This window comes from Pezoporus occidentalis, unplaced genomic scaffold (genome assembly GCF_034315485.1).
Source record: "Pezoporus occidentalis ecotype Australia unplaced genomic scaffold, CSIRO_AGI_Poc_V1 ctg73, whole genome shotgun sequence".
Lineage (NCBI taxonomy): Eukaryota > Metazoa > Chordata > Aves > Psittaciformes > Psittacidae > Pezoporus > Pezoporus occidentalis.
In genome coordinates, this window is record NW_026916082.1 from 1,432,147 (window position 1) to 1,447,117 (window position 14,971).

General features: G+C 51.7%; 3 protein-coding genes across 3 annotated transcripts in view; all 3 read right to left on the reverse strand.

Moving 5' to 3' along the window:
* ATP5MK (ATP synthase membrane subunit k) overlaps positions 1-14,971 on the reverse strand; it is a 272,077-nt gene that overhangs the window by 29,674 nt on the left and 227,432 nt on the right. The window lies entirely within an intron of this gene.
* Positions 665-3,703, reverse strand: CALHM2 (calcium homeostasis modulator family member 2). The gene is made up of 2 exons (XM_062601891.1): positions 2,737-3,703; positions 665-2,653 (listed from the first exon to the last, which is right to left on the reverse strand). The coding sequence occupies exons 1-2, from the start codon at positions 3,277-3,279 to the stop codon at positions 2,237-2,239; spliced, it is 960 nt and encodes a 319-aa protein (XP_062457875.1). The 5' UTR covers positions 3,280-3,703; the 3' UTR covers positions 665-2,236.
* CALHM1 (calcium homeostasis modulator 1) lies at positions 7,973-11,362 on the reverse strand. Its single transcript, XM_062601844.1, has 2 exons — positions 10,533-11,362; positions 7,973-9,151 (listed from the first exon to the last, which is right to left on the reverse strand). The coding sequence occupies exons 1-2, from the start codon at positions 11,079-11,081 to the stop codon at positions 8,684-8,686; spliced, it is 1,017 nt and encodes a 338-aa protein (XP_062457828.1). The 5' UTR covers positions 11,082-11,362; the 3' UTR covers positions 7,973-8,683.

Consider the following 14,971-nt stretch of genomic DNA (forward strand, 5'->3'; position numbering starts at 1 on the left):
CCTTCAAAGGAAGGATGTGGGGGAGAAGGAACTGGAGTGGAGGTGGTTGAGAGGAACAATGACGACTACCAAGGAGGAAGGCCAGGGAAGTAAAGGAAGCAAGAGGAACGCTGCTTTGTTTCAGCAAGTCACCTTGCATATGCTGACCTGCATGTGGGGGTGGTATGTGTGTCTACATGTTCCCACTTGAGGCCAATGAGAAGAAATGCAAATGAACTTTCTTTCATCTCAAGTTAATGCAATTTCATTTAATTTGCATCTGATTGCTCCTGCAGATTAGTTGATGGAGAGGCTGGGGGCAAAGCCTTCCTAAAAATGCAAGGCAAATCTGGAAAGAAGCTGAACAGGGATCTCGGGGATCCTTTGCCCATTAAGCAGTGTTCCGCCTCTTTACGTGGAATACCCTCCAGCTCTTTCTTGCAAGGGGACATACTTGTAAAAAGGTTTCTAAATACATTCTCTATCCTTTGCTGCAATTGAGTATCCTGATGTGCAAGTTTCGTGCTGATCACTGTGAGAATAGCTAAAAAGCAGTGCTACTAACTTGTAATATGTGGTAACACTTTAAAATTTCACATTCTGGGGAATAAGAGAGGATCTGAATGTTTAATAGAAAAAGTAGGTTCCCAACCCTCGAGTTCAAAGAGAATATTAAATTATGCCCTTGTTTTTTTACCTCCTTGGAAAAAACCCTCAGAAGGCAATGCAAAGTAACTCATTTAATAATTTATTTAAAATCTCCTGGTGTGTGAGCCCCTCTGAGTTCTGTGGGTTTGAATCATTTTTTTTTGAGCAATTTAAGGCTTTTTAGTAAACAGTGCAGTGTAAAAGGAAGTTGTACCTATAAAGAAATAGTACAAGTAGGAGAAAATCCCACTTCATTGTCCTGCCAGCTGTTAAAACAGTGTTGGGTATGTAGGGCTGACCCTGGGGAGAAAAGGAACACTGCAGTGCCAGAAGAGCAGCCTTGAAGCCATTGGCAGCACAGTGTCACAGTGAGGGCAGTGATACTGCACTTTTCTGGCTTTGCTTTCTCAGAGTATGACCAAGTCCATAGAAGATGCCTTCTGCTGCAGTGATTGCATAAGGCAGTAGAGTTTAAGAAAATTCAGTGGTAAAAGGGTAGGGAGAGGACTGTTTCCCCCATCCCATTCCTATGTCCCTTGTCACTCCAGGGCTGTAGTCCAGTGCAGCAGATGGGTGCATGTAGTAAGCTCTTTTGGCTGGCAACCTTCTTGTCCCCTTTCCCTCGAAGAAAGATGTTCCATTAATACAGCTAGCTAACTACAATTACATAGCATATATACTATATATGTATGTGTGTGTGTATATATACATAATATAAAAGTAATTCTGGTTGAGGTCTTGCTGCAGCTTGCAACCCAAACAAGCAGGACTCATCCAATGGTTCGATGAGAAATGCAATGAGCTGCAGATGGTGGTGTGGCTCACAGCAGGTACTGCTGCCTCTCAAGCTCCACCTCCCCTGAAAACTATTCTGTTGATGGTGCCATCCTCTGGGTTTATAAACTTACGGTTGTGACCACTTGGACTGATTGGAGATTGCCAGGCACTTCAATAAGAACAAAGGAAGTTTGGTGTCATACCCAAATTCCAACTGGTTAATTACAGAGTGTCTTTCTGAATACCAAGAATATTGGTGATTCTTCCAATCTTAGTCTCTCAGTTATTTGGTGTGCTGCTCTATTACTGACCCATTCCTTCCCAGGTGCTATTGCATCCCTCTTGCCACAGGAATTTACACTGCTTCCCTCTTTCCCTGCATTGTAATGCCCGGAAACTGCTTTGGGATCTGCCTGCGTAACAGGCACAGCGCAACTGGCTGAGAACGTACCAATGTCAATAATGAAAGTAGGTGTGTGAGATGACTGGGGCTAACCTTGCCGTGGGGGAGACAAGTGGGACTGCAGGAGTCAGGGTTAGAAACGTGCCCACCTCTTGCTCCCCAAGGTTTCTGCTGGTGCACTGGAAGCTGGATGTAAGGTCTGCATCTGCTCTTTGCTCCCCTTCTGTCTCTGGGAGCAGCAGCGAGGTTTTCTCTAAGGGAGGTGTTCCCTGCTCAGTGTATTGCTTTAGTCTCTACCCTGAGGTTCTTGATCCCTATTTACCTGTTGAGAGAACTGTTGCTGGGAGGGATATTCCCAGTGAAACCCTCAGCCTGTGCACCAATACTGATAGGCCTACCAGGCAGTCTGGGGAGTAACAAGCACCCATCTTAGGAAGCCAAAAAGAGCATTTCATGGCCTTCCGGGCTTGGTCCATTCCCTTCCACCCCTTTGGCCCATTTGTGGAGCCGGCTGTAGAGGGGGAAGCCCTTGTTCTCCCGGTAGATGTAGACACCCGTGATGGCATTCCACTGGGGGCTTGGCTGCACGCCTTCCACTGGGAACTCCTGCACCAGCTCCTTCTCCTCCTTGTCCAGCGCCACAAAGCCGAAGAATTGCTTCACATTCTTGGCTGCCAGGATCCTGGAGTGGACCTCAGCTGTGCGTCGGAAGAGCTTGTCCTCGTTGGAGCGGTATTGGGCCCAGTAAGCCTCCTGCCGGTAGCTCAGCGGTGAGCAGCAGTGCTTCAGGCACTTGGTGAGGAAAACCAGGACCGCAACGATGCCGATGAGCAGCCAGCCAAAGAGCTGAGAGAGAAGAGAGAGGCTGTGTTAAGACACAGCGAGGTGGTCTTACCCACTTTGTGTGGATTTCTCCCCAGCGTGCCTACCTGGGACTCGTATCTCAGCCTCCGCGTCACCTCGTCCCTGAACTTGGTGAGGTTTGCCGGCACATCTTTACAGGGGAACCTGGCCAGCACATCAGCCCCATACTCAGCTGGGAACTTGTCCAAGGAGGATGGCCGGACAAACTCGCTGAGGGCGCAGATGTAAGCCTCCCCGCGCAGCAGCGAGATGACCGACCAGGTGACGGGTGCCACGGCTGCCCGGCCCATGATGGAGCCAAAGAGGAGGAAGGTGGCAGCCACAGAGAAGTTCTTGATGCCACGCTTGTGGCACTCAGCCACCAGATTCCAGGTGTGGTTGTTCCAGATGACGCCAATGAGGAAGAGGGCCAAAGCTGGGACACCAATGGCAGCCAGCCCATAGATGTAGTTGCGGGCAGGGGAGCAAGGGCAGTTGAAGGCAACAACAGAGAAGAGCTCCTCACTCCCCACCGTGCCCAGGGCTACTAAACCATTGAAGATCATCACGTCTTTGCTCTTGAAGAACAAGGAGAGGAAGCGGAAGTTCTCAGCAATGAGAGCTGCCATCTCGTCCTGGGGGTGAGAGGAAGCGGGTACTGCTGGGGGAGGCCGTGCTGAACCACCTCCCAGCACCAAGGACACGCCAATGGAGGGGGAATGTCCTTGGGCCGGCTGATGTACAAGGGACTGCTCCAGGAGCACAACACCTTCACTGCTGTCCCTTCCTTCCTCCTGGCGTCACTGTCTTGAGCTGGTTGCTGATGGCAGGGATACTTCAAAGGGGCTGAAGAAGGGTTCAGCCTAAGCAATGTGTGAAACCTCAGTCATTTCAGTTTCCCACTAAGCTCTCCGAAAGCGTCTCTACAGCGACGATTACCAACAGGACAGCTATTTCTGGCCCTGTCATTTGCACGTTAGTTGTCTTCTCTTTGGTTTTAGTCGCCTCCCGCAGAGGCCATTACAGTCAGCGTCGCTGCCAGACACTCGATCTCCCAAGCCTACAACGAAGGAGGACGCCGTGTTACTGGGAAAACTGGACCAGAGCACCAGCACTGATGTGGCCGCAGCCCTGACTCATGCTAGCCCAGGCACACAAGGCACGTGCACGCTGGTGCGGCACTGCCTTGAAAGTGCTGTGTGTGGCTTTTACATCCCTCTTAAGACCTGATGAGTTAATATTGAGTAATAGGTAAAGGTTTGTCTTGGAGGATGACCCTGCTGGTCTGGAGGCAGAGAGATGCAGCATGGGAGGACCAGGCAGGAGCAGCCTCCACTGGCAAGTGTGAGGGGATGCTGAGAGGCTGCTGATACCAGAAAAATTAGTTACTTCCTGGGAAAGTGGAGTTTATCTATCTTGATGTGACCCAGGATAAAAATGCCAATCGAGCTGCATCAGCAATTACGTAGGAGTTTTTTTGCTAGGATTAGGTGTGGCAGGATGATCTCCTCCTCTCCCACAGCGGGTTGATAGAACCGTACTCCCTGTCATAGCCCACAGTCCTGGCTCAGCCTTGAACTGCTGGCCTGAAACTGAGCCCCTTAACCTGCACAGCTCAGTGCCAGAGGTGCACTTCGCTGCTGGTTGCCTGTGCAGCTTTCCTCAACCCCTTCTCCCAGTACAACACTGGTTATACTGGGATGCCCACCCCACCCCTAAGGCTGGGCTGTGTGGACTGCAGGCCCTCAGGACCAAGAAGGAGAAAGCATGTACTGTGATCTTTTTGAAGGACAGGGAAAAATTGGGGGGTGTATCCATGTCCTCTGCAGTGATGCCTAGTCCCCTATGCCACTTGCAAGCTGCATTTAATAAGTTTCTTTGTTGAATTTCCGTCTTTGCTGCATCCTCACAGGATTTCACGTCAGGAAGCTTTAAGCACCTTACTTGAGGGAGCCCTGACCCACAGCAGGGCTGCTTGAAATCTGCCCCGATGTCAGCATCTCCCAGGAAGGCTTCCCTGGGCCAAGCCCCATCTGCAGGGAAATGGCTGCAGGGACACTGGTGCGGAGGAAGCATAGGCACCTTAATCCTTATGGTCTCTTGTACAAGGCTTGCTCATCCACTGTGCTTTAAATCACTGCTGTGCTTAAGTTCATCTGCCCCACCAAATCTTGTTTTACCCCCTTCCTCCATAGGGCAGCAGAGGGGGCAGAAACTTGGTTCCCTGTTGTATCTAACCCGTGGCATTCCCTTTAAAGTCATGTTGTGATATTGCCAGCCTCAGACACAGGCAGCCCTTAGTGTCTTCCTGTATCTTCCTAGTTTTCCATATGCAAAATATCCTCAGCAAAGGAGACAGACCAGCTGAAAACTGCAGCCACGTGACGGGGAGCCAGGCCTCCATCTCTGGCTGCTGCGCTTTGTGGTAGACCACGTTTGCAGCCAGACGCTAAACCTGCAAACTTGTTCTAGTGCGTGGGGTTCAAAACCCTGTTATTAGAGTTACCAGCAAATAGCTCTGATAAACAAAGCCCTGTGATCTTCCTGACAGAGCCTGGCAACTGGCAAACAAAAGTAAGAGGATCTGGCCAAGGGGAGTATGCTCTTTTGGGGGGTTACCCTTCCCCTGCTTGGTGGTTGTGGTGCCTGTCTGGGAGAAAGAAGGGTGGGTAGGAGGGGGGAAGCTGTTTGCAGCAGATCATTTTCTAGCAGTCTCTGTTAAGGTCTTTCCCCCAAACATGCATGAAAGCAAGAAAAAACATGAAATCACTTACTTGAAAAGTTGTTGAAACCAGTTCTGGAGCCTTCTCAGCTCATGTGGTTTTTGCTCTGGCTGGGGGGGTTTCCTGGCAGCATGTGGGGCTGTGCAGAAGCAGGGATGCAGTTGAGGCTGATGTGATGGGTGATGTGAAAACACTCGTCAGAGTCTGGCAGCTTCCTTCTTCAGTCTGAAACGTGTCCTCGGCTGTCAGCTTTTGGGAGGAGGGAGGAGGTTCTCAGGCCCTGTGCTTGGGTGGGGCGAGCAGCAGGCGCTTGGCTCTTGCTGGGTGCAAGGCTGAGGCTGTGCCTTTAAATGTGAAAAAAAAAAAAGAGGAAAGGCTGAGAATGAGTCACTGGAAAAAGCACATCGGCCTTTTTCGGACTGGGATGCAGCTGTGCTGAAGTTGTCTGGGACAGCCTGGGGTTTGCTTGGAGAATGGGACCGATGGTTCGCCTTGCTGGGGTGCAAAAGGGAAACGCTGGAGCCCCCAGCCTAGGGGGTGGATGCAGTCCACACGGGGGGTGCAGTGGGGACCCAGCTCAACAGAGGGTGGTACCCAAGCTGGACATGGAGCCTGGAGTCACCCTAAGCTGAGGGGGAAGCATGGGAGAAGCCTTTGATCCTGTGTGACGGGGCAGAAACTGCTGCCTTTGTGTATGGGAACTGGCTGAGCCAACAGGGAAGATGCCAGTCTGGCTGGGTTTTCAGGAGAAGCAGGAACGTGCTATATGGGACAGCGAGGTTTCACTTCCCACTGCCCAGGGTGGAGCAGAGGGGCTGAGCTGCCGAGGGGAGCCATGAATGTGATTTGGTGAGCGGGGTGCATTCCTGCCCAGCTCGGCTTTTCCGCTCGCTGCTTCCTTTGTGGAGCGATGCCTGCGAGGCAGCTGAGGGAGCCTCACTTTCTCCTTGCATTGCTCTCTCCCTTCCACTGTCTCTCTCTCAGCTCCAGCTCCTGCCCAGCTGATTGCAGAGGCCAGAGGTCTCTATCTTCCTTCCCCAGCCTCCTCCCCATTGCCATGTCCCTGGGGTTAAACTCAGCCCGCCCCAGAAGATGTCTTCAGCACAGGCAAATCTTGAGCAACCCTCATGATCCCCTCTGACTGGAGCAAAGCTAGGCTCAGCCTAGTGTTGGTAGCACTGCCAGGATTTTTTGGACTGAGTCCTCTTTCTGAGCCCCAGAGCTGGGATACCGATGGGTTTATGCAGCTCCCAGGTATTTGAGTGCAGTGCACCCTTGGCACTCCCACACCTCTGGGGCTGGCTCCCTTCCTGCATCTACCAGCTCGGCTGGGGGCCCTGGGGCTCACTGTGTGCTCGGGGTGCTGCTGCTAACCGGGCTCAGCACCAGGACCACCCGGTGAAATCCCAGGGGCTGCACTGGGTTCCCTAGCGAAGGGTCTCCTATTGAAGGTGATGAGCCAAGTCCCCAAAATCCAGCACAGAGAGGACAACCTGCCTGCTCCACCAGGAATCTCTTCGACTGCTGAAATTGCTGCAAGGGAGCAGAGCTCTGATCCTAAAAATCTAAATTAAAAGTCTAAATTAAAAGCCTAAAAAGCTTCTCTTTGCAATTGCATGCTATTTGTTTTGGTATCTTAATGGCTGTGCTGCGGAGCCCAGCCTGCCAGCCTGCTTGCCGTTGTGAGGACTCCGAGTGTGTCTTTTCTCAGTGAGCCATTAACAGCGCTGAACTGCAAATAATAGGAGTGGAAACTGCCTTTATCTTTCAATCTCCTTTGCTTTGTAAATCAGGTTTTGTGCCTATTAATTTCTAGGCAGGTGCCTTAATTAAAGTTTAGGGTGTGAAGATAGATGATAAATCTGTGTCACTCCTTTCTCCTGAGAGCCAGCCAGATTCAGCCTGCCCTTAACTATGGGCTTGCTAAGGTGCTGAGAGAATTTCCTCGTCATTTTGGTCCTTTGTTCTGCTCTCCCCACAGCCTCTGTGGAGTCACACACTGATAATTAAGGTTTATGCAAATGCCAGTCACCAGCAAGTTGGTTTGAACAAGAACACGGCAGCAGGAATTTCATGGGGATGAGCATTTCAAAAGGGATGTGGCAGGGGTGAAACTCGTCTCTCAAAAGGGATTTTCCTTCTGTGTGTTGCTAATAAAATCAGGGCCACCGGGAACGCTCTTCCTGTCTGCAATTTCCGTAGGCACCTCGAGGGCCTGCATCCCGTCATCCTCAGTTTCTATGGAAATGGGCAGCCACCTGGTGTTACATAGGCTCCGTGGTGCATCCCTGGCTTCTCCGCACCAGCAAAACACCCCAAGTCGCATGACTTCAGCACCCCAGGCTGGGCCCTGAGACCCCCCTCCCTAGTACTTTTCATTGCATTCAAAGAAAGGAACACCAACAGCTTTTGTAAACGGCTTTTATAAATCCTTGTGCCTGAGCACAGAGCTTCAACAGTAAGCCTGAATTATTCATTTGCCCCCTTCAGCAAACACCCAGGTGTGTTTTTAACATCAGTCTTTATATCAGGGAGGAACCCAGGTATAATTGCAAGGACAAATTGTCCTGCAGCAGATTTGTGCCTGAGGGCTGGCCTGGCTGTCACCCTCCACTGGATGATAACTGCTCTCCCAGTCCAGATACTGGGCTGTTCATTGAGTACTACCTGTGACACCAACCACACCATTCCCGTCATGTGTAATGCAATATGGAGTGTCCCATCACTAGCTTGTTGCTTGGGTCAAACTTATTGTAAAGCTTTCCTTGGCCTGGAAGCTGCGTGTGTCTGTGGGGTTGCCATGTGTGGAGGGCAATGGGAAGAGTTTTGGGGTTTCACAGCTTGGTGTGAGACAGGGGCACCGCCAGCTCATTTCCCAACCAGGGGAGTTTTAATACTGCCTTAACCCACAGCACTGCCCAGAGCTGAGTACAAAGTAAAAGGAAGGAAGTTTTGCAGATCTGGTAGTGTCTGCCTTGGCAACCACCACAACACAAACCTGGTGCTTGGTGGTGTGGGACACACAGCAGGTCTGTCCACCTGCCCTTTAGCGTCCAAGGGGCTCATCCAACATGACCCTGAGTAGCCATCCTGCTCGGCACAAAACTGGTTGCCTGCATTACCAATGCTGTAAGATTGGATGTGAGAGCAGATGGGATTGTACCGGCACTGCTAAGCCTTTTGGGTGCCCCCCTGAGCACACCATGGTGCTGTCCCTCACCTCTGCCTGACTCAGAGGGCCACCTGCCCATCCTCTCTGCAGCCCCTCTCCCAGAGGTGTGGCTCTGCTTGTGCACAGTGCTGTGCCCTCTCACACCCAGCTGTAGTAGGCAGCGATCTCCCTTCGGGGCACAGGGGGGTGCACTGGGTGCTGCCCTTCTCCTGCCCAGCCATTGCTGCTGGGGAGGGCAGGTGGGTGGAGGTGCAGCGGGGGCTTGCATCGGTGCCAGCTCTTCAGGGCCATGTTCATGGTGTCCCAGTCAGTGATGCCCAAGAGCTTCTCAGTGGCTTCCCCCCCATCTTCAGGGGCTTTCCTGGGCAGGTGGCAGTGAGCAGCCACCAGGTCCGTGCTCATGCCCTCGAAGAACTGCTGGATGCAGACCTTGGCAAAGCTCCTGGCGTGCTCCGTGCACGTCTCATCGAACAGCTTCCGCTCGATGTCGATGTAGTGGGACCAGTACCTGCTCTTCAGGAAGGCGGCTTGGGTGAAGCAGGGCCGGAGGGATCTGACCAAGAAAGCCAGCATGGTCATCATCAGCACAAAGCACCAGCCCAGAGCCTGCAGAGATGAGAGGGGAACCAGACCCATCACAGGCAGGCAGAGCATGGTGCTTCCCACCAGCCAGCAGGAGCCTCCCAGGCTGTGAATGAGCCTGGCTCCACTTTGGGTTGATCGAGGTTTGACTGCATTTACATTGCAAAACTGGACGAGGAGACCCTATGTCCCAGGTCAGTGCATCTGTGCTAATACCTTGTTCAATGCACCTGCATCGGCAGCCAGTGACCATAAATAACACCAGACTGAATCCTGCACCCAGCCCTCAGTCCTGCCTCCGATACAACTGCACCTCACTTGGGTCTAGGCTAGTCTGTGTCCTCTGGCTTGTCACTAACTTTGTTCCAGATACTCCCTGGGTTTATGCAGCTGTCTAATCCTTTTCCTGATCTGTTTGACTTAGTAACATCTATCGAGGATGAGCAGCAGCGAAAGGCTCCCCTGTTAATGGGGTCTGACAGGAAGGGTGAGATGAGGGCAGAGCCAGGACCGGTCTGTCTTGTTCACCATCTGTCCTAGCTCAGGCTGCCACCGGGCTGTGGAGGTGAACTGCATTGTAAAGGCATCTCCCTAAAAGAGCACCTGGGAGGGGGTGTCTAGGTGGCACTTCTTGTTTTGCAGCTCCCAGTGCTTCCTCACAGCTGGTGATTGGGATCTACCCAGGAAAATCTGTTTTGTGTCTTTGGAAAAGACCCTGTGCTTCTGTTTCTCTTAAACTGGGGATAATAATTACTGTCTGCCCTAAGGAGATTAGGGAGAGGAGCTGCTTTTAAACAGGAGTACAGGAATGGCCAGAGTAGCTCAGACCATCCTGTCTCCAATGTGGCCAGAAGCAGAGATCTTGAGGGGAATTAAGCTCAGGACAAGCGGTTAGTGGCACTTCTTCATTTGTGGTTCCCTGGGATGGTTAATAAACATACATCAGCTGCTTTTATGCGAGAGGCAGAAGTTAGTGGCATACATGGTTGTCACCCCATCACTCGCACACATTATAATAAGCAGCAAAAGCAGTCATGAGCAACTGGTGGGTTAGAGGAGAGGGTGACAGTCCACCAGCCACCAAGCAACATCCGTGGCAGCCCTTTCTGAACTTGCTCTAAATAAACCTCTGCATACAGCTTGCCTGTGTACTGCTGCCCTGCAGCCCCAGACTTCCCAGGCAGGAGCAGGGACCAGATTATTTGTGTGACCTACAGCTTGGGTTTCTGCACCACACTGGGGGCATAATTCATGGAGTTGAGTGAACACTTTGTACCGCTGTAAAATCACCAGTCTCTCCTCCTGCAGCTTGATTTCAACGAGGAGATTCCCTTGAGGGACGAGCTAAGGCTGGCAGTGCCTAACCCTGAGCCACCAGTGAGGGCAGAGCCATGATGCCTCTTACCTGCGAGATGCAGCGCAGATACCTGACAGCCACTTCATTGGCGATGAGCTCTTGTCCATCATAGATCTCCTTGCAGGGAATGCGGGCAAGGACCTGCTTCATGTCCCCTTGAGAGAGGCTGGGGTGGCTGGCATTGCCCAGGGTCTCCACGGGCACCGAGGTGCAGAAGGCACAAGTGATGCACTTGCCATCCAGCAGCGTCACCGAGACCCAGACCACGGGGGCGATCATGGCCCGCTGCGCCATGGAGCAGAACATGTAGCGCAGGACGGCCAGGTCCTTCCCTCGCTGGCCCTGGGGCCGCCTCCACTCCTCCGCCAGCATGGAGATGTTGTTGTTCAGCACAAAGCCCAGCAGGAACAAGATGAAGGGGGGCACCAGGAGGATGCCCAGCCCATAGGCCAGGTTGTAGTGTGGCAGGCAGGGGCAGTTGAAATCAAAGGCTGAGTATATCTGGGTGCTGGCTAGGGCCATGATTCCACAGATGCCATTCATGAAGGACTCCTGGTTGGACTGGAGAAACTGGAAGATCATCCGAAACTTATCCATCTTCCCTTGATGCAATTTCTCTCCCACTGGGGTCCAAGCTGTGCCCTCAGTTTACTTCATTCTTTCAGCCTCTCTCTTCAAAGGTGGGCAGCAACAAGTCTCTGTGCAGTTCACTGATTCATGTATGCACTCTAACAGCCCCAGTATTTAAAGCAGAAAATGAAAACTTGTTTTTTTTCTGCTGATTTTTCTGCTTGCAAAAGTTCAAAGTTTGCTTCCTCCTGCTCTTCTTTGGGTCTGTGGGATGTGGGCTCTTTCTGGTTTGTTAAACTTGGCTTCATTCTTCTCCACATCCCCATTTCTGCAGTCTCCCAGCCACCGGTTCCCTCGGCTGGAGGGTGCAGGTGTTATCATGGCACTGTGCCTTGGGCAGAAAGAGGAGTTGGCTGGTTGGCCTCTGTGAACCCGTTTGCGAATGCAGGAGGTGGGTGCTCCTCCCAGAACTAAACAGGATGCCCCACCTCTGCAGTGCTGCCACACACAGAAAAGCAGGATGCCAGAGCTTCCCCCATCCTTCCACATCAGTGTCACCACAGCAGCACCTAATACAAGCACTGCACAGGTCTGCCAGCCCCTCTTCTGTACCTGCTTCACCGAGAAATGGCATCTCTGATTTATTCTGCAGTGGGAAGGGAAGAGAAAAGGAAAGATAGAGGAAGGAGTTTTAAAGCTCTCAGTGCTCTGGGTTACTGTATCTGTATTACTGAAGTCTGTTGGTGGCTCCCCTCTGTCCTGCAAAGGTCCACATTTCAGTAAGACTTAGAAGATGACACTTTGCTTTCCACAGCTCTCTGCCCTCAACGCTTGCTGAAATATCTTCCAAACCCTGGCTCACAGTCTGGCAACATCTAGAGGCACTTAGCGCTTTTCCTGGCTTTAGGGTTGGGGAAAAATAGGCACAGAAAGGAGAGAGGGCTTCAGGGATAGGAGCACAGAAGACCTGCTCCGCAGGTGGGTCCTGCTGAGAGTGTCTGATCCCTGAGTACATCTGCTTTCTCAGGAGATGCTCCCTGCCCTGCAGAGTTCCGAGACGGAGGTTTTTCCCTGAGATTTCTTCCTTTCACCCACTCTCAATGAGCATTTCCGAAGGGCTTTAAGTGCACTTTGCTCTGAACGTCAAATTGTGGTTCCAGTCACCCACTCCATTGGGTGATGGAGGCTGAATGATTTTCTTGCAGCCGCTTCTTGTGGGTATAATCCCAGCCCTTGATAAATTTGGGGTGTGCAGGAACTGGGAATACAAGGAGGATGTGTAAATCCTGCCAGTGACCTCCTTGGCCCAAGGGCAGCTGCTGTTCCCTGAGGGACGGTGTTTCCCAGATTGCCTGCAGGCATGGGCTGTGCAGAGCCCTTCCTGCCCAGCAGGCCAGTGGGTACCATCAGCCTGGGCCCTGAGGGTGCAGCGGAGCTGCTGCTCCTCTGAAGATCACTCAGATCCTGACAGGAAGGGCAGATCAAGGACTACCTGAGCCAGCAATGCTCATCCATTTAGCAGGAGGGGCTGGAATTTGGTGATGTGCCTTGACCTGAGACTAAGGCGTCTAAGGATGCGCTTCCCATGCAACCAGTGCCATGGTGCAGGGAGGACTGAACTAGCTGGGTGCTGAGCTGGCTGGTCCATTCATCACAGGATTGCTGATGGATTAGCCATGCCAGTTTACCTGGACTTATTAATTCAGTAGCAACGCCAGGAGGTCTGGACCCAAGCAGACCTGAATACCTGCATTCCCCTCCCTGCTCTTTGCTCACCTGGGTAGAGCCAGCTCAGGTCTGTGTTGGACATGTCCCACGTGTTGGTACTGGGGTGCAAAGCTTCCTCATCACTTCTAACCCTCTCCTCTCCCACAAGGTCTCAGTTCAGCTCTTTGCTGTCAGCTCTGCAGACCTGCGAGCTTTCTGATGCAGAGATCCTGTGCATGTTTGTCAGCACAGAGCTGACCAGACTCCTCACCAGCTTGTCAGAACTGAGACAAACACTAATAAATCATGGCAGTTATGGATGGGACAGGCTTAGCTCCTACAGCTCAGACCTAAAAGAAGTGGATTGTGGTGTTAGTGCTCTCCTACATCTCCATTCCCGATTCACAAAGCAGCTTTGATGCACCAGTTTGCTTCCTCAAGCTGGCCAAAATATGTGGGAATACTGGGACTACAAGTGGCCATAAAACAGATGGTTGCAGTATTGACTGCCTGCAAGGCATTCAGTCCCTCTGGTCCAGGCACCAACTGTGGTGTTGACACAAGTATCAAGATACATCTGACTGTCTGGGCACCAGCATGGCTGCATTGGTGGCTGTGGGACATGTCACCAAGGCAAGCTGTACATAGGGTGGCATCCAGGAGGTGCTTTTCCCCGAGGTTTTGTAGTGCATAGGTACAGAGCTAAGAAGCCAAGCTAGGTGATTTGAGCATTAGTGCTTCAGGTTCTGATGTCTCACACCAGCCCTGGGGCTCAGTTGACAATGCCAAGTTCACCCTGAGATGCCACCACAGAGGTGAACATGAAGCACGTCTTTGCTTTGCCTGCAGTGGAAAGGTTAATTCCATGATCTCATCAAACAGGAAGAGATTTGGCTACATGAGTATAGATGAGGCTTACTGTATGGCTAGAGAGGAGCTCAGGTTGGCTTCCCTGTTCACCTGGTGAGTGGCTTTTTGAAGGGCAGTTCACATCAAAGCCTGCATGAATCAACCTCATAAAAAGCAGAAAGGTTTTTGATCTCCAGGGAAACTGCCTGTCATTAAACACGAATGAGGGGTCTGAGCCTGCTTGGTGTACAGCATTGGCAGTTCTCACAGAAGCCAACAGCAGGCCAGTGGGATTCAAAACAGACCCCATAAAAGCCAATGCCTGGGTATTCCTTCCCATGTTGTCTTATTAAGGAGGAACTTATTTTCATGAGCTTGCCAACAGAAAGTTCACTCCAACTGATTTGCAGGAGAATTTAGGGCTGGTGCTTCCTTCCATGATCCCAACCTGCTCGTTCTTTGGAAACCAGGTCCTGGGAGACATGGTAAATGATACATGCCCAAGACTCTCCCAGCATGGGGTCCTGTGTCTGGACACTAAGACAGACACCAAGCCAGGGATTCGAGGAAAGCTTCTTGTGTCCCAGTCAATGTAGGAGATAGAGAAGAGGGACATCAAAATGGTCACCATCCCCGTGGGGAGAATCTGGGAAGAGATTGGAGAAGTTGTCCTTGGAGTCAGCCCTGCTGTTTCACAGGCTTTTGGCAGGTGAGGGTTCCTCAGCATGTCAGACATGTCTGTAGGTCAAGCATCAGACCAGCCCCAAGAGACAGAGAGCTGCTAATGACCCTCTCTGCTTCCACCACAGGAGGGTACACACTCTAGCAGAGCTGGTGGGAAGGGACCTCTGGACTATGCCCTGTGCTCAAAGCACATCTAGGGTCATGTCTAATAGGGTCGTGAATATCTCCATGGGTGGAGGTGCCACCACCCTCAAAGTAAGTAAGTGTTTTCTTCTGTTTAAATGGAATTTCCTGCATTTTGGGTTTGTGCCTGTTGCTTCTTGTCCTGTCATGAGGTGCCTGACACCATTTTCCATAATGGAGAAGAGTTCTCTGACTTTAAAGGGGAGCACAGCATGGGACTCAGGGAGGCTGGGAGGGATGCATACCCACAGCTCTGCCCCATTGGAGATACTCTGTGACCAGACTGACCCTCCCAGCAGCATGTGAACTTTTGTGGACCTTCAAAAGTCTGTGGCAGCACCCTTAAATCCTCTGATTCTGTCCCTGCAGACACAGGTAACAAAGCTGTTTGTCTTCCCCGTTTTTGCATTCCATATTTTGTGTCCATTCTGGGATGACATAAAACCTGAGAACATGGAAAACAGCATGCAAAGGGGAGCTGTGGACCTCTGCCC